The 23,586-nt window shown below is 42.6% G+C and overlaps 1 protein-coding gene across 2 annotated transcripts in view; it reads right to left on the bottom strand.

Annotated features, from left to right (window-relative positions):
- CD302 (CD302 molecule) overlaps window positions 1-23,586 on the bottom strand; it is a 40,365-nt gene that overhangs the window by 14,210 nt on the left and 2,569 nt on the right. Inside the window, exons 2-4 of one of the 2 annotated variants that reach the window (XM_073634074.1) lie at window positions 16,165-16,272; window positions 14,334-14,456; window positions 12,785-12,961 (exon numbers count right to left, since the gene is read on the bottom strand). In XM_073634074.1, coding sequence (XP_073490175.1) covers window positions 12,785-12,961; window positions 14,334-14,456; window positions 16,165-16,272 — 408 coding nt within the window. The remainder of the gene's footprint in view (window positions 1-12,784; window positions 12,962-14,333; window positions 14,457-16,164; window positions 16,273-23,586) is intronic. The other variant, XM_073634075.1, reaches the window with a different exon arrangement.

Genomic DNA, 23,586 nt, shown 5'->3' with positions numbered 1-23,586 from the left:
GGGCACGTGGCGGCGCGGGCAAGTGGCGGCGCGATCTCCTGTCAACTGCCACCCCTCCCCCTTGTTTACCATACGATGGCTGTGATTACACACAGCCATCGTGCGGATCAGGAGGGCAAATCACATTGCCCTCCTGCCGCTCCGAGATGCGGCGTGTCCGAGTGACACGCGTGCATCGGGATCGCGCGGCTGCGCGATCCCGCTCCTTCTGAAGGACGTTCGGGAACGTCCAGTCAGAAGGAGGGAGCTCCCACCCGGCCACTGCACATAAACGGCCGGGTGGTTAAACTATAAGTGCTAATTGTAAATGATATCCCTCTTTCTGTGCAGATGATAGATATATATATATATATATATATATATATATATATAAAAAAAAATCTCTGCACAGAAACAAGATATATCATTTACAATTACCATCTTTTAAAAACGAATTACCTTTTGCAGGTATTTTGTATTTCTAGATGTATAATCTTTGTAAATGTAGATAAACTGCCTGGAGTGGGAGGAGAGGTTTCCATAGCTAAGGGGCGGCAACTTCATCTGACACTGCTGTTGCTATGGGAACCCGACCTACAACCTATTACACTGCTCGTGCTGCTCTGAGTATGTGTGAGATCTGGAGGTGCATGCTGGGTAACCAGCCTGCATGGAATACAGGAAGAGATACAGTCTAGCTTCAGATGCCCACACATGAGATGGCCGCCACCTGCTGGGACTTACAAAAGTAAGAAATCAATGGTGCAAAAATACAAAACGGACCTTAGTTTACAGCATACCTTTACTAGAGTACATTAAGCATGAGGATTATAGGGGGATTTTTATCTAAAAAGTAAAATTTCGGCCGCAACACCGCTTTAAATACCGCTTGCTGTATTTCTTCGATTTAGAGGTATTATTTGATGCGGTAATTTATCGCATTGAGCCGGTTTCTAAGGAGCGGACCGGTGTCCTTAAGAACTGATCACTTATCAACTGTCAGCAGGCTTCCCCGCTCACAACTGATTTTAAAAAAGAAAGCCAACAATTAAAAAGTATGAAAAAAAAAAACGGCGTCTGGTATAGATTTTAAGGGGAACCCCATGCCATATACAGTGCCTTGCAAAAGTATTCACCCCCCTTGGATATTTACCTATTTTGTTACATTACAGCCTTTAGTTCAATGTTTTTTTAATCTGAATTATATGTGATGGATCAGAACACAATAGTCTTAGTTGGTGAAGTAAAATTAGAAAAATATATACATAAAACTATTTTTCAGAAATAAAAAAATGATAATTGGCATGTGCTTATGTATTCACCCCCTTTGTTATGAAGCCCATAAAAAGCTCTGGTGCAACCAATTACCTTCAGAAGTCACATAATTAGTGAAATGATGTCCACCTGTGTGCAATCTAATTGTCACATGATCTGTCATTACATATACACACCTTTTTGAAAGGCCCCAGAGGCTGCAACACCTAAGCAAGAGGCACCACTAACCAAGAGGCACCACTAACCAAACATGCCATGAAGACCAAGGAACTCTACAAACAAGTAAGGGATAATGTTGTTGAGAAGTACAAGTCAGGGTTAGGTTATAAAAAAAATATCCAAATCTTTGATGATCCCTAGGAGCACCATCAAATCTATCATAACCAAATGGAAAGAATATGGCATAACAGCAAACCTGCCAAGAGACGACCGCAGACCAAAACTCACAGACTGGACAAGGAAGGCATTAATCAGAGAGGCAGCACAGAGACCTAAGGTAACCCTGGAGGAGCTGCAGAGTTCCACAGCAGAGACTGGAGTATCTGTACATAGGACGACAATAAGCCGTACGCTCCATAGAGTTGGGCTTTATGACAGAGTGGCCAGAAAAAAGCCATTACTTTCAGTAAAAAACAAAATGGCACATTGTGAGTTTGCAAAAAGGCGTGTGGGAGACTCCCAAAATGTATGGAGGAAGGTGCTCGGGACGACGTAATTCTATTACGAAACGCTTGAGGCGGAGCGACACACTTGCGTCACCTCGTATCGTTGCTGTTTCCAGTAGGACGGGCTTGTCTGAGTGCTTCCCGGCCGACACACCAGACAGGCCGGCACACCAGACAGGCTTTTTCTACTAATACAATGTGAGTGCAACCTTGTTTTAAACATTTAATAAAGTCTTATGGTTTTACACTATTTGGAGCCCTTTATATCTTTCATGTCATACTTATCCACTTGTGAGTTGGAGATGGTACGATGAGATCTGAAGATATATAAGCTCCTTCGGGTGTGTTATGAATACCACACTTTACCATCAATCAATCCAGGTTTTGGCTGCATCTGCTATGTCCCGGAGGACAGTTTCCAATACAGGCTTTCCCTGATCCTCTGTAATGGGGGATCATGGATCTCTGGTAAGCGGCAAACCTATATTCTTTGGTGGTGGACCAGGCACTATCTTTCTCTATACTATCGAAGACTCCATAATATACGGATGGACTTTTTAAAACAATTTATCATCCAATTGCAATTTCACGGGTGATATTGTCACTATATATAATATACTTATTTTACATGTTTTCAATTGTTGTTTTTTTTTAGTTTTGGTGCTATGATATTTTTCACAATTTGCTCACATCAGATGTGATATGTATATGGGCACATCGCTATATCAATAAGTGAATGCATGTGTACACAATCACTTTACATATTTAGCGCAATTTTATTTATTTATGTTCTGTAAATTAAATGATGCAAATCCTCAAACAATCCATGTTAATTCCAGATTGTGAGGCAACAAAACACGAAAAATGCCAAGGGGGGTGAATACTTTTGTAAGACACTGTATATAAAAAAAATGGCGTGGGGTCCCTCCCCAAAATCTATACCATGCAGCCCGGAGGGTCACCCCCCCTCTCCTGAACCATACCAGGCCACATGCCCTCAAGGGCCTCTTCCCGACAACCCTGGGTGGTGGTTGTGGGGGTTTGCAAGCAGGGAGCCAATTAAAATCTGGAAGCCCCCTCTAACAAGGGGACCCCAGATCATGCCCCCCCATGTAAATGAGTATGGGGTACATTGTACTCCTACCCATTCACACAAAAAAAAAGTGTAGTGTTACAAAACACAAGACTTTTTTTGGCAAGTCCTTTATTAAGAATTGTGCATGCTCAGATAAGGGTCTGGTATGGATTTTGGGGGGGACCCCATGCTGTTTTTATCTTTAAATTTGGCGTGGTGTTCCCCTTAAAATCCATACCAGACCCGAAAGGCCTGGTATGGATTGGGGAGGTGCCCACGTTGTTTTTTTTCAAAATTTTTAATTGTCGGCTTTTTTCATTTTTTTACAATCAGCTGTAAGCGGGGAAACCCACTCACAGCTGATGAGTCATCGGTTGTTAAGGACTCCCCAAATTCCATACCATGCAGCCCGGAGGGTCACTCCCCTCTCCTGAACCATACCAGGCCGCATGCCCTCAAGGGCCCCTTCCCGACAACCCTGGGTGGTGGTTGTGGGGGTTTGCAAGCAGGGAGCTAATTAAAATCTGGAAGCCCCCTTTAACAAGGGGACCCCAGATCATGCCCCCCCCATGTAAATGAGTATGGGGTACATTGTACTCCTACCCATTCACCAAAAAAAAAAAGTGTAGTGTTACAAAACACAAGACTTTTTTTGGCAAGTCCTTTATTAAAAATTGTGCATGCTCGGATAAGGGTCTGGTATGGATTTTGGGGGGGACCCCACGCTGTTTTTATCTTTAAATTTGGCGTGGTGTTCCCCTTAAAATCCATACCAGACCCGAAAGAAAGGCCTGGTATGGATTGGGGGGAGCCCACGTTGTTTTTTTCAAAATTTTTAATTGTCGGCTTTTTTCATTTTTTTACAATCAGCTGTGAGCGGGGAAGCCCACTCACAGCTGATGAGTCATCAGTTGTTAAGGACGCGGTGGCCAGCTATTTGTCAAAAAACAGCCTGGGCCCCCCCCTATTTTTGACAAATACCACATGTGATACCGCCAGCCAAACCCCAGTGGTAAATATAGCATGCGTTTAAACGCTCTGGTCCATTTGTGAATTGGATTTTTTATGCAGTATTTGCCGGCACTTTTTTTTGGTAAATACCTCATAATCGTACACATGGTCGCACAAAGTTGTCGGAATTTCCGAACGCCAAGAACGCGGTCACATACACCACGTACGACGAGACTATAAAAGGGCAGTTCAGAACCAAGCACGGCACCCTTTGGGCTCCTTTTGCTAATCTCGTGTTAGTAAAAGTTTGGTGAGAGACGATTTGCGCGTTTTCAGACTCGTGGTTTTCAGCTTTTCAGTTTGTGCTTGTGGGTTTGTATCTGGTCTTCAGTGCGTGCAGCGAGTTACCCTTGACTTTGTCATTGTGTTCTTGTTCGTTCGTTACTGATTTTCAGGTCGCTCTTCACAGGCCTTGCTGTTCTTCAGTGCGTTCTGTTACTTCGTTCTGAGCAGCTGACCGTTTTCTAGCCATGTTGCGTGTACGTACTCATCGTAGAGTTCGTGCTGTGCGGGGGCTTGGTGTTGGGGTCCTTACTTTGACACAAGCCCAGTCCATGAACAGGGTGGATGGAGTTCATGGACCAAGAAGGTTGCTCCAGCGTGACCAGTTCTGTCACATGCCTTTGCTCCGTGAGATCCGTGAGAATAATCCTGATGATTTCAGGAACTTTCTCAGGACGACGGACCCCGTATTTCACCGTTTGTTGGCTTTGCTGACTCCCTATATCAGCAGGCAGGATACCTGCATGAGGAAAGCCATCACTCCGGAGCAGAGGCTAGTCGCCACCCTGCGGTACTTGGCGACGCGGGAGAAGCCTGCAGGACCTTAAGTTCTCGACAGGCATCTCCCCCCAGGCTCTGGGGATCATTATCCCAGAGACCTGTTCTGCTATAATTCAGGTCCTGCAGAAGGACTATATTAAGGTAAGATGTATCCTTTAACATCACATTTTATTGTATATAATGTTTGATAATATATTGTATTTCTTTCCTCATTCCTTAATTACCATGATTGTAATATGCTGTGAATGCCCCCTTTGTCCTCATGCATGCTGTAATTTTTATATATATATATATTTTTTGTCCTTCATACATATTTGCCTTCACTTACCTCCCCAGCATGCTCTCCTGGCCCTATATCCACCTCGTCTACTCAATTAACAATGTATTTTGTCAGCTCCATAGTCGTGCTTTACCCTAAATACCCCCTAAAATGTTTAAAATTGTGATTTATGCTTTAAATTCAGGCAGAGTGCCAGAGTTTTTTTTTTTTTTAGGTCCCAAAATCATTTGGAACCCTCCCTCCCCCCAACTGCTAACTCAGCTGATACCAATCCTCTATCTGCTGACTTTGCCAAACCCATACACACTATACCCACCTCTTTTGTGGTCAGATTTATGGATGAATTCCCCAAAGCATGTAGTGCAAGGGCCTGCCTGAATACTTTCAAATGGTACTTTTTTTAAGTTTCTGTATCCTATTATTATCTTGATAGGTAATAGCAGAATTTAAAAATGTGCTAAAATGTGTACAGTGTGTATTTATCTCTTTGTATTATGACACTTCTTACCTGTCCAGTGGGCTGCCAATAGTGTAAGTAAGGAGGGGCTGGCCAAAGTAACACACATTATTTAGGCATTCATCTCTCAATGAAGTGGAGAGGGTTACCCGTCCAAAACATCTCCCTCCCACCCATAAAATTTATAAAATGGCCCGGGGGGGGGGGGGGGGGGATCTGATAGGTGGACCTTATACCTTTGTCTTTAAATACTCCCTAAAATAAATGTAATACTGATCTTGGCCAAGAATGTTTGTGTCTAATCTGCTTTCCATGTTTATGTGCAAAATGAATAATTTTTATTTCTTGTTTGACTCCACAGTTTCCTTCCAACCCACAGGAATGGCAGACTGTGGCATCCCACTTTGCCCAGTGGTGGGACTTTCCTAACTGCGGAGGGGCAATTGATGGGAAACACGTCCACATCGTCCCACCACCCAACTCGGGGTCATACTATTACAACTACAAGGGGTTCAATAGTATTGTGATGTTGGCGGTGGTGTCGGCTACCTACAAGTTCCTGTATGTGGATGTGGGGAAGAATGGCTGGATGTCGGATGGTGGAGTCATCGCAAAGACGGAGTTCTACAGGCGTCTCCAGAATGGCAGCTTGGACTTGCCCCCTCCAGAAGACAATGTGGAAGGACTGCCATTCGTCTTCGTTGCAGATGAAGCATTTGCGCTGGGGGACCATCTTATGCGGCCATTCCCTATGAGGACCCTCACCCCGGACCAGAGGGTTTTTAATTGCCGGCTGGCCAGAGCCAGAAGAGTGGTGGAGAACACATTTGGAATAATGGCCAGCTGGTTCTGCCTGTTTCTTACACCCATACACATGGCGAAGTATAAACTGAATCACATAATCCTGGCTTGCTGTGTTCTCCACAACTTTTTAAGGAGAAATTCTGTGAACTATGCTGGCTCAGTTGGGCCTGAATCCGGAATTCATCTAAATGAACCAACCCTGATGGCGCTTGAAGCTGGCTGTCCTGGCTTGCCCCCCCCCTCTGAGTGCCCACGAGGTCCGTCTAAGATACATGAAATACTTTGTGGGTAGGGGGGCCATCAATATGCCAGACAATGTCTGAGACATTTTTTAAATAAAAAAAAAAATTAACTACTAAAATATTTGCTGACATTTACTGCTTGTTTCTTTTAGCTCACCCTGACAGAAATTTTGGGAGTACTGAAAATGGCGTGATTGTGTAACATTAGAAAGCACTGTTGGGTGTTATTTACTAAAGGCAAAGACATGCACTACAAGCGCACTTGAGACTGCACTGAAACTGCACTTGTAGTGCAAAGTGGATTTGCCCTTAGTAAATAACCCCCATTGTCACAGAAAACAACAATTTTACCACACAAAAAGTTTAGGAGCATTGAAAGAAGAAGCCACACATTTTTGATTATCAATCTTTTTAATACAAGCACAATCACATGTGCATTTATAAAAGGTTTTTAAAACAAACCAACATGTTTTGCTGTATAACAATTTTTTTGGTCACATTAATAAAAGTAGAAATGTCCATTTAAGGTAAAACAAGCATGTTTAAAACCAACAAGAAATACACAAATCTGGAACTTACAATCACGGGGGATCAAAGGACGTGTTTTGGGGGTGCCACACCTTCCTCTCGGCTACTTTATTATTGAGGAAGGGATTGCACCTCCAAAACGCATACATTGATCTCCCGTGATGGCAGATAGCACATGCGTGACACACTGTGTGCCTCTTCAAAATTTGGCTTTTCGAGAATATGTCAAAAAATGAGAAAAATTATTTCTGTAAAAAAAGCACAACTAAGTAAGGGATTTCGAGGGGTTTTAAACTCTCCCTAAAACATCAATGATGTTCTTCATTTTGTTTTGAACATCACTGATGTTTTGCTTGATGTTTTCCAGGTCCCTATTACACCCCAATCAGGATATGGGCACTTTCACTGGTGAAATGACTTTGATCCACAACTTCACGATCACCTAAAAATATAGAAAAAAAAACACCATGTATTATAAATATGCTGGCATCAATCTCTTACCTGAGCCTGTGGTCGCAGACACTCACCTGTTGTGGTGACTATTTCGATTACGTCCCCCTCCTCCTCCTCCTGTTGGCTTTGGGGGATTTCCATTTCCTCATGAGGTGGGGGGTCCGTGGTCTCCTCTGATGAGTGGTGTCCTCTGAGTCTTTTCTCCCCTATGTAAAAAAAAAATAGGTATACTTAGCACACAGATATGTGATGGCAGAAATAGTAATATGAAACATTGCTTGGAAGTGGGGTACAATTGTCTGTTTTGGCAGAGTTCCAAGATGAAGACATATTTATTTACTTTGTAAAGCTTGAATAGTTACCTGTTTTATACAAGCTTCACAGATGGAGTCACCCCTATAGTATCCACTGGAACACCTGTGTGGGCCCCCTAAAAAAAGGGTGTTCTTGTGTCCCACACTAGTGCTCCTGTGTCCAGATGTGTAAACAGCTGCTCAGTGTCCTCTCCTTACACAGAATCTAGTTTGCATTTCATTCTAGTTCCAAACCCATCTAGACACCAAAATTTATTTAACAGAAGTATGCCAGAAAAAATGTATTGAACTGCATCTGGACAAAACATGGTGTTTTATTGGCCGAACGAACAATGTTTGCTACGAACGAACAATGTGTCCATGAACAGGAAAGTTGCCATTTTAAACTGTACAACAGTAAAGAAAAGCACATGGAGCAGCACGAACGTAATAAAAATAAAGAATAGGAACACAGGACAACTACTTACTTTTTTGCAGCACTCTCCTGATCCTTCTATACTGATCATGCTCCCTTAATTTGAGGTCCGACCACCGCTTCCTGAGTTGATCCTTGGATCGTCATACCCCAAAATTCTTCTGCAGACTCTTCACAACTTTCGCCATGATCTTGGCCTTTTTGACATTGGGGTTGGGGTAAGGTCCATACTTCCCGTCATAGTCGGCCCTTTTCAAGATGTCCACCATCTCCAACATCTCCCCAAAGGACATATTCGATGCCTTAAATCATCTCCTCCGGGATCTGGACGTTTCTGGCTCCGGGCTTTCCTTCTCCTCCTCCTCGTTAGTGTAATTAGCACGCACCTGCTCTGTCTCCGCCATGTGCTTTTTCCCCACTGCGCCGAACGAGAAGGGGCGGGAAATAGGCTAGAAAGAACGTCAGGGGGGGCAGAGTTTCACATATGCACAGTGTATATAAAGTGTAACACGCGTGCGTAGTACGTACGATCTGTGAGCGGAGGAAGGAGTATTGGAAGCACCGATCGTGATAACGAAGGTAACATTTAAACTTGGGCCTATACTGATTCTAGATTGAGGCCTATATTGGGACAAGATTAGGAGACTTTAGCCTGACATTAGGGTTTGTCTTGTGTATTGCAGATAAAATGGATGGCTTCAATGACCACAACTTCCTCCCCCTGTTCATAGACAAGTACAGGGAGCTGCCCTGTCTGTGGCAGGTGAAACATCCTCATTATAATCATAAACAAAAGAGGCAGGCAGCGCTGGAGAAACTGCTGGAGTTGGTGAAGCCGGTGGTCCCCTTGGAAAGCATCCCTTATTTAAAAGCCAAAATTGGTGGCCTGAGGAGCACTTATCTTAGGGAGCGCAAGAAGGTCCAGGATTCCCAGAGATCAGGAGCTGCAGCAGATGACATTTATGTCCCCAGGCTGTGGTACTATGAGAGACTGTGATTTCTGTCAGACCAGACTGAAGTCAGGAAATCCCTCTCAACCCTTCCTTCCACTCTTCCTTCCACCCCAGCTGAGGCTTTCGATGTCCAACCTGGGACTTCCAGCCAGGAAGAAGTGGAGGAGCCCAGCTGGAGCAAGGTATAGCATTGTTCTACAGATTTCTGGTCAATAAATAAATGATGTTTACTAGATGTTATTATTAATCACTAATTGCTGATTGAATAAAGTGTTTTACATATCAATAGACAGTAGTGGGCAAAAATAATTGGGACAAGAATGAAAAATGCTGGGCTCAGAATGATAGTCTGTTATATTTCTTAACATTCAATTGGCAACAGTCATGTGTGTGATTGATGAATAAAAAACTAAAACTAATGTCCCTTTTTCATACACAGGAAGACCTCAGCCAGGAGGAGGCTGTGGAATGTGGCACACAGGAGGAGGCTGTGGAATGTGGCAGCCAGGAGGAGGTGGGGGTTAGTGGCAGCCAGGAGGAGGCAGGGCCCAGTAGGAGCCTGACAGAATCGCAGGTCCCTTACCTCCGCCTTCCAAACAAAAGACCCAGGAAGGGGAGTAAAATGCAGGATTCAGCACTCAGGCTGATTCAGGAGGCTTCTGCGTCCCTCAGAGTCTTCCCCACTTGTGAAGAGGCCTTTGCCTGCATGGCTGCCACAAAACTGAAGGACATGCATGAGGGCCAACGCCTCATGTGTGAGGACATCCTTTATAAAACACTAACTAAGGGGGTGAGGGGCGAAATTACACCCAATACCCACCTGTGTGAGTTGGACCATCCTCCTCCTCCTGCCACACCTCCACCACCACAGACACAGCGTGGAAGGAAGACCAGAGAGTGATGACCTGGGTTCAGTCTGGTCTGACAAAAGATGCAGGCTCTTGTATGACCACAGCCTGGGGACAGATATGTCATCTGATGCTGTTCATGATCTCTTGTACTTCTGGACCAGATTGAACTCCCTTAGATAAGGACTCCTCAGGCCACCAATTTTGCAGTAAAATAATTGATGTGTGCCCTGGGGGCCAAAGGCTTCGCGAATTTCTGCTGTTTCTCCAGCGTTGTCATCCTCTTTCTTTGGTTAGGACCCCTTAATAAAGGTATTTTTTTTTCAATTATACTTGCCTATGTGTGTTTTCCTTCAAAAAGGACAGTTTGTTTGTGAGGAGGCAGGTACATTTCAAAAATACAATGTGAAATTAACAAGAGACACCAACACCAAACAATCTCCTTGAGATTAAATAAACAAGATAATAATGGTGTTGTGGTAACTTGACACACATAACACACCCAAAAATATTCTGGAGTAAAAAAATAAATAAATAAATAAAACACAAGATCAGGCTTTAAAAAAATCCTACAAACCAAAAATTAATCTAAAAAGATCACCAAAAAATTATTGTTTAGGTAGATGTGACAAATAAAAATATTATATTGATGAAATTACGAAAAATAATAAAGAAAGAAGTTTGTGAGAAATCTGTATGAATATGAGCAGCAAAACAACTTCATTCTTCTAGCATTATAAAGAAGAAGCGAGTGCGCTGCATTAAACAATTTAAAACATTGCAGCGTGACGAAAGTGCTATATCCATTCCGAACACTAATTTTACCAGACCGAGCAGTTCCGTCTCGGAATTTTTTCTGATCATGCGTGGCACTTTGTGCGTTGTTATTGGCCACACATGGTCGGAACTGACACGATCGGATTTTGTTGTCGGAAAATTTTATAGCCTGCTCTCAAACTTTGTGTGCCGGAAAATCCAATGGAAAAAGTCCAATGGAGCCCACACACGGTCGGAATTTCCGACAACAAGCTCCGATCGCACATTTTCTGGCGGAAAATCCGACCATGTGTACAGGGCATTACAGTGTCTCTCTGTGACCACAATCTCACTTACAGGAAGTCGCGACCACGTGTCAAAGCAGGGAAGATGGCCACGGCTTGTGTTCGTGAACCGAAGTGGAGTTCGCGTACCAAAGCAAATTCTTGTGAACTCTGCGTTCATGAACCGAGGTATCACTGTATTATTATTATTATCATACAAGTATAATATATAGCACCAACAGTTTGCGCAACGCTTTACAATATAAAGGGAGACAGTACAGTTACAATACAAGAAAATACAAGAGGGTTAAGAGGGTCCTGCTCATAAGAGCTTAAAGTGTTACTAAACCCACAACAGTAAAATCAGTCTGTATATTCAGTAAAGCATGCTAATGGGTTATTCCTCTGCATTGTGTAAAAAGGTTGTTTGATACTGTCTTCTCTGATCCTCACCTTCTTCCACTGTCCCCAACCCATCTCCTGATAGAACAGAGGCTAGGGGACAAGCTGCACATGCTCAGTTTGGTGTGTATTGCTAGAGAGTTTTTTTTTTTCGGAGAGTGCATGTGACAGCACTGTCCAGACAGAGGATCAGGGGTCCTGCAGCCTCATAGGACAATCATAGGAGAATGAAAAGTCCACCTACAAGCTCTAACCAGACACTGATAGAAGTCACAACACTGCTCTAACTGCTGATGATATTTACTAAAATAATTGCATTTCCATGTTCTGTGTACTGTGGGAAAACATATATAGTGAATGCAGGGTCCTGGGTTTAGGGACACTTTAAAGTATAATATGGTGGGGCAAGGGGTACAAAAGGTATTAACTGCGAGGGATGAGCTAATAGAAAAAGTTCAGTTGTTAGGTGGAGGCAATATAGGGTTCTGTGAAGAGATGAGTTTTCAGGGATTGCCTAAAGGTGGCCAGAGGAGGAGATAGCTAGATTGAGATTGAGGTAGAGAGTTCCAGAGAATGGGAAAGGCTCTGGAGAAGTCTAGAAGATGAGCATGGGAGGAGGACACAAAAGAGCTAGAGAACAGGAGGTATGAAAGATGTATTCATCAATTACGTTTTTATATTCATAGCCGTGAAGTAGGGGTACCTTTGCAGCATTGTCCTTTCCCAAGGAATGTCAATAAAATCTTAATTTGGACTCTTAGAAGTGGAGTGGCGCTTTTCTTCTCTATCCCTTCTTTAGGTTTGTGTTTCATTCTATATCTGTGTCTCCATGATTAAGCCCTATCAAGGCTGAAACGTGTTGGTGGTGTGGCCAGAGGTGGACGGCTTAGCAGTGTGAGCTGTCATTGATCTGCTTTTTAAAAAAAAAAAAAAATGACCTGGACAGTTTGAAATGTCATTGGTGTGCAGCCCCACCCAGTTCCTTCAGTTTGAGTTCTGTCTCTATCCTTGTCAGAGATTTTCTCCCATTTCAATGGTCAGCAGGATGGGAAGGGAGGAAAATCTCCCTGACACAGCCATGGATAGCAATAAAAACCAGGTGAAGGTGTTCTACTCTCTCCCTACCCTATCCAAAGCTAAAAAAACATTTTAGGCTGGAGATATGTTTTAACATTTGTGGAACATTCCCTTTAAATACATTTGGTTACTTAGCTCTATGATAATCTTTTAGATGGATATGGTCAGGTTCTTTGTACATACGCAGTCCTGTTTTACACAATGTCGCTGATTCGGTAAAGCGGTCGCATTCGGTGAACTCCCACTCTCCGGTCAGTGTGTTCATTTTCACACAGGTGTTTAAGTTTTCATCTGTGATCTTCTCCTGTCTCCAATTAGTGAATGTTACTGGCGACTTGTCAAACCATTTCAAAGTGTCATCTGTTAATAGGATATCAGATATTTTTACACCATGCACTTCACCAATGGGAAAAGTATGTTTAAGGCCTGATTCACAGCTATGCAGGTTGCAGTTTGCATATTCCAGGTGTATTTTGCTTTTTTCAATACACGTTTTTGATCTATTGAAGTCTATGGAACCAAAAACCAGAAAAAAGTCCCTGGCCCTTTCCATAAAATGCACAGATGTGAACGTGACCCATAGGAAACCACGTTAAATGGACTGTAGTGTGTTCCTGCAAAACTAAAAATGCCTTAAAAAATGCATAGGTGTGAACCACAGCTGGAGTGCCGAGGTTGCCTACCCCTGCAGTAAGTATAAAAGTGAAATAAGATGATAATTCTTACGCTGCTTTAAAGAAAAGAAAAGAATAGACTAGAATATAAAAGAATATAATAGAATAGAAAATAAAGGAATAGAATAGAATAAAACAGAATAGATTTGAAAATAGAAAATAGAATAGAAAAGAATAGAATAGAAAAAAATAAATAAATAGAGCAATTATAGCAATCTTCTGAAATTAGAAATTTTAAGTTCGAATCGATTTGAAAATAATGAACATACAAAACAAATCCAAATTATATGAAACGAATTCTGAAAACGAACCATTCTAACATAATGAATATGACGTAACAAAATTATTATTTTAACAAACGAATCTGAAATGAAACAAAACAAATGTTTCACAGCAGCTGGAGCCTGTGCTGTTCCTGTGTCACTGTGTATTTGGAGGGTGTGGCCAGGACGGGCATGTGAGAGGCAGCTTCTCCCACAGCTCCCACAGGTGATCCTTTACTGATCCTTCCCCAGTCTACCTACAGTCGATTTACTTGGTCACCCAGCTGGCTACAAACCTTGTGCACACCGTGGAACTGCCGCTGGCTCTCTGCACCAGGAGCATGACCCACATCACGATGAATGAAGGTCCAGGCTCTGACTTTTACAATGGCGCCGCCACGGCTGTGCAGAAGGCAATACCGCGAGGCACAGACAAGCTGAAAGACATGGGCCCCAAACAACCCAAAACGCTGCGGATGCAGGGTAAGAAGACTCCTGTGTTACTGTATATTTGAATAGCACAGAGTGTGTTCTACTACCATCACAGGATACGGCACTGAGGACCTGGAGTCGGAGGTGGTGAGTAGGCAAGAAAAGTACGTCTGGACACACATTTTAGGAAAAAAATGTACCGGGCAAAGTTGCACTGCTTAATATTACCTACATTAAATAAAGCAGAGGGTTTAAAGCCACCCAAACTGAAAGACTACCTTACTCTATCCCGGACATATTTGTTAGTTGCTGCTTTTTTTTTTTTGCTTCTGAACGAATAATAGGAATACAAAAGTTACGTACCATCAGCATCATAAAACATGCCCAGCAAAATCTCCTTGGGTCCCTTCCATTTAGTCTGGAACATCTTCAGTAAGAATTGATTTTCCTCCTGGCTTTGAACGCTTATAATATCAGAATCAATGTCTAAAAAATATATTTAACAAAGCAACCATTAAACCAAGACCAACATTAAATGTACAGATTGACGCTTATGCCGCGTACACACGATTGGAATTTCGGCCCGCAAAATACCGATGAGAGTTTTTTGTTGGAAAATGCGACCGTATGTATGCTCCATCTGTCTTTTGCTGGCGGAATTCCAGCCAGCAAAAGATTGAGAGCATGCTCTCAATTTTTCGGTCGGGAAAAGTTCCTATCCGAAAATGTGCTTGTCTGTGGCAATTCCGACGTGCAAAATCCCTACGCATGCTCGGAAACAATTTGACGCATGCTCGGAAGCATTGAACTTCATTTTCTTGGCTCGTTGTAGTGTTGTATGTCACAGCGTTCTTGACGGTCGTAATTTCAGCGAACTTTTGCGTGACCGTGTGTATGCAAGGCAAACTTGAGCGGAATCCCGTCGGAAAAGCCGTCATATCTTTTTCCGATGAGAATATCCGCTCGTGTGTACGCTGCATTAGATTATATTTCAAAATTTAAAGCTCAAAGTTTTTATTTTTATTGGTTAAAACCTCTTATCAGTTTTTTTTTCCGTTTTCCAGTCTGGAGATTTTTCCCTCACTTGATGTCCAGAAGACTCAACATGAAACGAGTTGGGGATATCATCAACATGTGTAAATACATAAGGGGTCCATATAGTAAATTTGGTGCAGAGTTTATTCACTTTCAGGTCATTGCAGAGGACAAGGGGGCACCTTTTACATTTTAACCTCCACATACGGAAAAACTTCTTCACAGTAAGAGCTGTGAAAAAGACTCCATCAAGAGCTGGTTCTGGCCATCTCAGTAGATTGTTTTAAAAAAGGCCTTGATTCTTTCCTAGATACATATAATATAACTGAATATTAATATTTAGGTAATAACACCAGAGATAGTTGATTCAGGCAACATCCAATTGCCTCCTGGGGGATCAGGAAGGTTTTTTTTTTTCCCCCACTGGAGCGAATTGGATCATGCTTAATTGTTTTTTTTTGCCTTCTACAGGTTGCTCTGTGGGTATTGTGAATATGGTAGTTTTCAATATCTTTTTCTTTTTGTTTAAATTACATGGACTAGTATCTATTTTAACCTCACTTACTATGTAGTAACTATGAAGCAGCCTGACATCAGTAAAAGTTTGGATATCCCATTACCTTCCACTTGGTGATTTTTTTTTATGAGGACAAATGGAAAAGGCGCATATATTTGTGTTACAACAATACCCACTTGCCAGAAGCCAAGTCCAACAATGTATTCCACAAATTTTGTTACAAGACCTGTTTCTGGAAGCCAAGACTCTGACCAAGTCCACATCGCCTGTGGTAGAACCACCTAGGAGGTCTAGTGTCCTTTGTCTACCCCTGTAGCTGATGCAAGACACCACTGAAGGTCCTAGAGGTGATATAATGCCCGCCCTAGAGGGCTTTGCCTCGGATCAAAATCTCACCTGCCTCTTGATTTGAGAGGCTTTGACAGCAAGGATTGGCTTCATTTTAATTTAGCAGAATTTCATAAAAATACATTTTTTGTCTGAAAGTCATGCAACATTTCATTCCTTGCCCTGGTAAAACCAGGAGGGATGAGGGGTCTGAGATAATATTAAATCGTATATTTTCTGCTTTGTCCATCACAATGCTATAAAATAACATTTATTCCACTCTTCCCAGAGGCAACATACATTCATTTTAAATACCTTTGCAAAGCTCATGGGCAAGATCCAGACCAAGTGACTTTTTCTGCGTAACATAAATAAATGTATAACAGCTGCTGTTGAACTGGACCCACATCGGAACTGGACACCCTGTGTAATGGCAGAAGAAAGCACAACCTTAGGACACATAAATCAAAGTGTTTTTGCTAAGAACTGGAGCTAAATACCCCCAGCTACCAGAAATATTACAAACTTCCCTGAAAGTCTAAAATTCAGTTGATGGATGTAAAGAAATAATTCCAGCAAGAACAAGTCAATACATAAAGCTGGTGGCTCATATCCAAAAACTGAAGAGAAGAGAATCCTCACTGCCAATTGAAACTAGAAAGATATTTGTGGATCGGCTGCAAAGGCCTAAGGTGCCCATAGTCAAGCAGGTGGCAGGCTTCCTCTTGTTTCATAATGTTTGAAGGATCTGGATAGGAGCTGTTGGATCCTGGACTAACTGAGATATGATTTGGTTTGATTATGATTTATCTATTTGGTAAAGATCAACGGTTCTGGTTGGGAGGTTCTAATGAGACATCAGCCTCACTGTGACTTGAACCGAAAATCAAAAATGTAATAAATTGCAGCTTACCAATACTTAGATAGCTGCATCTTTTTTGCCTTTTTAGGCAATTTTCCCCCTTTGTTTTCACCTGGTGACCTGGCCAGTAACACATCTTCTATAATAGAGTGCCCACACTCTGGATGAAGGAGCACAGGGGCACCTTTGGAAGCAAAATAAACAACTGTATAGTCCTGAGCTTCTGGATAAATTAAATCTGGCTAAAGCTGCTAGGCATCAAACTGACTCTTAGTAAGGGTTTGGTACCTTTGGACTGCAGCATTGTCAGCCTCAGGTCTCAGGGGGCGGGGGAAGGGGGTGTTAGATGTATTAGCAGATTTAAATACACCAACATGTTGAAGCCAAACTCCAGCACCCACTTTGTCACCAGTTACAGTTTTTTTCTCCTTTTGGAATAAAGGTTTTATATAAATACATAAACCTGATCATTGTACTGGCCAGATTACCAGATGAAAACAGAAGAAAGAAAGCCTGGAAAAGAAAACGAATGCAGCTATCACATCTATGATTTGTTAAGCTGCAATATAATAAATGTTTGCTTTTGGGTTTAATACCACTTTGAAATTCTTGTATGACCACACCACTGGTCCTTCGAGTCAAAAGTAAAAGTCCTTTAATTATTAAATAAGAAGATATGAAGACAAACGGCAAACACATTTTGGGGAAAACAGAAGTCCCTTTTTATCGGTGTAAAGTCGAGTACACACTACAAAGTTTTCTTTCGTTCAACCCAGTGGGTTAGACGAAAAAAAACCTGACCGCTCCAGTTGGAGCCGCTGTACCATTTGAAGTCAGTACAGCGATCTCCCCCGCTGAGCTGTTGTGTTCTGACAGGGGCACGGCCCCCCTACCAGAACACTAAAATCAGTGCTCTCCGCTATTGGCTGAGACCGCTGATCGGGAGTCGGTTGGCTGCTGGTTTTCCAGCATGCTCGTCCAACAGATTGACATACACACGGGCTGGACGTTGGCCATTTTTTTTTAAACCGGCTGATGTCTCCTGACAGTCGTGTGTGTACGGGTCTTAAGGCACAGGCAGATGCTTCTTCTCATGAATACCAAGCAAACATTTACTTCATCTTCTTAGAGAACCCAGAGTCCAGCTTTTTATGTATATTGCAGTATCCTAAGTCCTCATGAAGAGGGGCCTTCTCTTAACCCCAAAAGTACACTGTATTGCCCAGACAGTGTGAATACATTTACTTTATCTTCTTAGAGAGCTTCAAATTCAGACTTTCAAACACATGTAGCACCTTAAGCTCTGATGAAGGAGAATGTCTCTTAATCCCCAAACGCATTGGCCATTTTGTTCCATGTCATCTTGTTTATAAATTCAAGGACTTTTACTTATACTCTTAAGCCTCGTACACACGATCGGATTGTTCGCCAACAAAACCGTGGAATTTTGTCCGAAGGGTGTTGGCCCAAACTTGTCTTGCATACACATGGCCACACAATTGTTGGCCAACAATCACGAACGTAGTGACGTACTACTTGGTTTTTCAGCTCTTTAGCGCCACCCTTTGGGCTTCTTTTGCTGATTTCGTGTTAGTAGAAGTTTGGCGAGTGTTGATTCGCACTTTTCATTTCGCACTTTTCACTTCGTGTTTTTCAGTTCGTTTCTGAATGGCCGTTCGTCAACCAGATATGTTGCAGAATCGGAGGAGATAACGTGTTATTTATTATTGGCCTTGGAGTTATTGCTTTGACATTTTTTTTTGGTTGAATTATTTGATTTGATATATTTTTGGATGCATAAAATGCACTTTTTTGTTAAGTTCTATTGGCAGATAGCATGTCTAATTTTATTTGTATTCTTTTTTAATCCACAATAAAAAAAATTGTGTAGAATAATACTTGGCTATGTGTTTTACTTCAAATGACAGTTTGGGAGTAGGCAGTTACATTTTAAAAAATACTATGTAAAATTAACAAGGGACACCAACTTAGTTGTATCTTTGATCTTAAAAACTACAGGATAATGGTGTTGTGATAACTTGCCCAAAAAAAACCAACAAAAAAACCCCCATAATATTATTCTTGATATCACTAGAAAAAAAAGCCTTTTAAAATTAGTTAGCAATAACTCCATCAGTATCACCAGCAAAGCAGCTTCATTATTATCCCATTAAAGAAGAAGAGAATTGTGCGCTGCATTTGGAGATTTCATAATTTGCCACGTCACGAATGTTAATTCTCCATTATGAATGCTAGTTTACAAGACCGACTGCTTCCAGCTTGTCCTCGCTTCCGAGCATGTGTGTCTGCACTTTGGACTTTTGTCCGACGGACTTGTGTACACACGCTCGGAAAATCTGACAACTGACATTTGTCCAGGGAAAATTTATAAACCTGCCATCCAACATTTGTCCACGGAAAGTTGGCCAACAATTGTCTGATGGAGCATACACACGGTCGGATTCTCCGCCAACAGCCTGTCATCACACATTTCCCGTTGGAAAATCCGATTGTGTGTACAAGGCTTTAGGCCTATTGGTATGGCATTATCAATACTTTCATCACCTTGGGTCCTGTTTTATAAGTTTACTGTTTAATAAGCTTTCAAAGATACAATAAGGACAGTCCTTTAAGGTATGCAGTATTTACTATACTATTTTGTATAGGCAAACTGTGCACTCAAGATTTATATTCAGCTGAAACTAAAGTCAAATTTAAAACGCTTATAAGTAGGAAGGCTATCTTTAGCAGACCAGACATGCAATGTCTCATCTGCATTAAAATAATCCTACCTTTCTGCTTGCAGTTCTCTGTACAATGTAACTTGAAAGTGAACAGAAGGTGCAATGATCTGGTGCAATAAAACACTTTATTACAAGCAAAGATAAATTCCATTGCACTCACATGTTTCATGGGGAGCAGAGCGCTGTGTACACAGTCGTCATGGTGAAGGGAGATACTGACACCAAGGTCAGCATTGCTGTGCTGATGACAGATTTGTACCCCCCCCCCCCCCCCCCCCGTAGCTGTCAGGCTGGGGAAATGTGGTGCAGTCCCATGCCTGAATTGGGCTCAATCCCAGAGCTCCACACTACCAGCTACTACATTGTGACCAATAATGTTTACTGCCTACTTCCATCAATGCATAAGAGGATATTATCCTAAATGATGTGTTTCGAGTACAGATTCCCATTTTCGGATACGCCCCTGAAACACTCCTTTCCTCTCACGCATTGAAGGAAGTGGGCAGTACATGCTTTGGCCATGTTATAGCAGTTGGTAGCAAGGAGCTCTGGCATGAAGTACAAATATTGTGCGGGAGTGTGCTAGCTTTTCCCGGCCTGACATCCGCAGCTTAGTTTCCAGTTACGTCATCCCACACCAGCCAATCAAGATGACTGAAGGCCAGGACCTGGAAGAAGCCAGGGAGAAGATGACAGCATGGACAAAGGACCTCACAGCAGTGGCGGTGCATCCATTAAGGGCGCATGGGCGCCACCCCCTCTGTCACACCACCCTCTATATGTAAAATGGATAGATTCATTCATAGCATATCCATGGCCACTGTAGCCACCCCCTATTCAGACGACCGCCCCTTTTTCGGACGCCGGGCACCTGAATTACAGTGGTGGGGTTTTTTTTTTTTTTGAAGCACCTGATTAGAGCCATAGGCTCTAATAGGCTTCAAAAAAAGGTGGACTCGGAGCGCAGAGCATTGTGCTCGGAGCCCACCCAAGTGTGTTAGAAAAGCAAATTAATATTTGCTTTTCTAACACCTATGCGCCTCTGTGCCGGTCTAATACCCGTCAACTGATTGGCTGAAGGCACAGGCATCCCTATTGGACGCCTAGCGGAACGGAAGAAGAGATGCAGGGGAACCATGGAGGATGCAGGACCTGACCCGCTGCATGTCCCACAGCTCACCGCTTTCCCCCACTGCCTGACTCGTCAGCAGGATGGCATAAGTGCCGCACAGACAGCGAGCAGGGGGGGGGGTTGGGGGGTCACAGTGGCTGCATACGATGGACACAGTGGCTGCATTTGATGGGCACTTTTTTTGGGCACAGTGGCTACATATGCTGGGCACAGTGAGGCTGCAATTGATGTTTTTTTTCAGTATTTTTCAGTTTGTTCGTGCCCCCCCCCCAAAATTTTGAGCACCAGCCACCACTTCCTCACAGATGTCAGATCATTGGAGGGAAGGTAACTATCTGCCGCTTTAATGGGTGTCTAGTGAGTTATATGAAGGAATTCCACCAAACTAGATTCCAGCTGTTGTTTTCCAACATTCTCTGTAAAAATAGCAGCTGGAATATAATGGTTTGCTATGGACTACACAGAGAATATCCCTTTTATGCCCCGTACACACGGTTGGATTCTCCGATGGAAAATGTGTGATAGGACCTTGTTGTCGGAAATTCTGACCGTGTGTGGGCTCCATCACACATTTTCCATCGGATTTTCCGACACACAAAGTTTGAGAGCTTGCTATAAAATTTTCCGACAACAAAATCCGTTATCGGAATTTCCGATCGTGTGTACACAAATCCGACGGACAAAGTGCCACGCATGCTCAGAATAAATAAAGAGATGAAAGCTATTGCCTACTGCCCCGTTTATAGTCCCGACGTACGTGTTTTACGTCACCGCGTTTAGAACGATCGGATTTTCCGACAACTTTGTGTGACCGTGTGTATGCAAGACAAGTTTGAGCCAACATCCGTCGGAAAAAATCCTAGGATTTTGTTGTCGGAATGTCCGAACAAAGTCCGACCGTGTGTACAGGGCATTAGTCAGTTTTTATAGATCAGCTCCTACACGTTAGGAAATAAACACATTGTGTAATGGGTTAGAAGCAGCAAATTCACGTCAACTTTGGTCACTTTCAGTCTTGTGAAAGACTCAGCTTTGGTAAACACTGAAATGAAAGTCAGGGGCCTGTTCAAAAACGTTCCTTAAAGATAAATCTGACGCAGATCCATGTTAAAAGAAAAGGAAACAAATATTTTACATTCAAGCTTCCTCCTTTTGCAAAAAAAAAAAAAAAAAAAATGCTGTTTGTGTTGCTGTATGAGATTTACCCTCACTTCCTGAAACCATCTGTCTTGTGCATAAAGGGCAGTCATTTAAAGTACCTTCAAAACACCACAAGGGCTCTACGGAACTCCCTCAAAAACTTGGTGCACATGAAATGTCAAGTTTTATTATCTACTGGTTGTGCGGACCAACGGTGTGTGGTAAGACGGGGTGGACTAACCTCTAACACAACCAGGAAGTACTGAAGATTGTAGATTAGGGCTCTTTATGAGTGTGATCTGTTCACATTTTTTTTAAATAGCAGGTCTACTTTTGCTGCATAATGTTAGCACTCTATAAAGGGGGTTGCATTACAAAAAACTATTGGGCATTTTCAGCAATTGTTAGGCCCCTTACAACCTGTAGACATCCCAACCTGCAAAAACTAATTTCAGGGAGGTGGCACCCCCCCCCCCCGTGGCAAAATGTGGGCATGGCTTAAATTGCGCTACATATTGGGCGTGGCTTAAAGGGGATGCAATTTAATAGTCTGAGATGACTTACATAGTGCAGAATGCAGTAATGTTAAATAGGGAATGTACAGTGCGGAGTGTACGGCAGTGAGTAGTATGTGTAGGAGAGGATTGTGGAGTGTATGGAGGTGAGATGAGTGCAGAGTGCATGTAAGTAGGTATAATGTGCAGGTGAGGAGTGTACAGCGGTGGGTAGTATGTGCAGGATGGTGTCAGTAGGGCAGTGGAAAGTGTCAGTAGTACTTAATTTTTATCATTATTTTTTGACAATTTTATTTTTTTTTCATTTTTTCAAAATGCTTTTTAGGGGCCAGTGGATGGTGTCAGTGGGGCAGTGTACAGTGTCAGAATTTATTTTATTTTTATTATTTTTTTTTTTACAATTTTATTTTTTAAATGATTTTTTACAATTTTATTTTTGGGGGTGGGGGGTAGTGGACGGTGTCAGTACAGCAGTGGATGGTATCAGTAGTGTCTTTTTTTTTACAACTTAATTTGTTTTAAATTTTTTTCACAATCCTTTATGGTTGGAGGGGGTTGGGGTAGTGTTGGTAGGGCAGGGTGGAGTGGTGTCAGTAATTTTTCATTTTATATATTTTTTACAATTTAATTTTTTATAATTTTCTTACAGTGTAATTATTTAATATTTATTGATTTTTTTTGTATCTGTTGGGGGGCTCTGTGGTGAGAAATCAGGGGTCTAAACAGACCTCTGACATCTCCCATTTGAGACAGAGAAAAGGACTGAGGACACATATTCCCCAGTCCCTTTCAGCACTGAAGATGAATGGAGAGGAGACAGAGTCTCCTCTCCATTCATAAACTGCGCAGAGTAAACACAGGTTACTCTGCTCAGTTTTCACAGGACACAGGAGTGATCTCGCTCACTGTGTCCCATTCAGAAAAGGAAGGGACCAGTAAATGACAGATCTACTGGTCTCTTCCTCCACTCTCAGGAGATCGCCTGGCACTCACGGGTGTGCGGGAGCTGCAGCCAAAATGAGGGAGTCTTCCACACTTTGCAGGAGACTTGGGAAGTCTGAAACTGGGCCTTTCAGCTGCAGTGTGTCCCTTCTGGCATTTTAGTGTGCCTGGAGGAACAGGCGCATCAACCAGCCCCATTGCAGGTGGCCTGTCCAAGTTTATGGAAGGCGGGGGCTGAATGCTGTACCAAATTTAATGCCCTGTCTGTTCGGGGGCCATGTTTCCAGAAAGCAGTAGACCTGTGTTCCCGAACCCCTTCACTGAACAGACAGGGCCTTAAATATTGGTTCAGTGGTTCAACAGCCTTCAGCCCCATTTAGGCACAGCCTGCCGTAAACGTTG

This window comes from Aquarana catesbeiana, linkage group LG06 (assembly GCF_042186555.1).
Source record: "Aquarana catesbeiana isolate 2022-GZ linkage group LG06, ASM4218655v1, whole genome shotgun sequence".
Classification (NCBI taxonomy): domain Eukaryota; kingdom Metazoa; phylum Chordata; class Amphibia; order Anura; family Ranidae; genus Aquarana; species Aquarana catesbeiana.
This window is presented reverse-complemented; position numbering and strand designations above follow the sequence as displayed.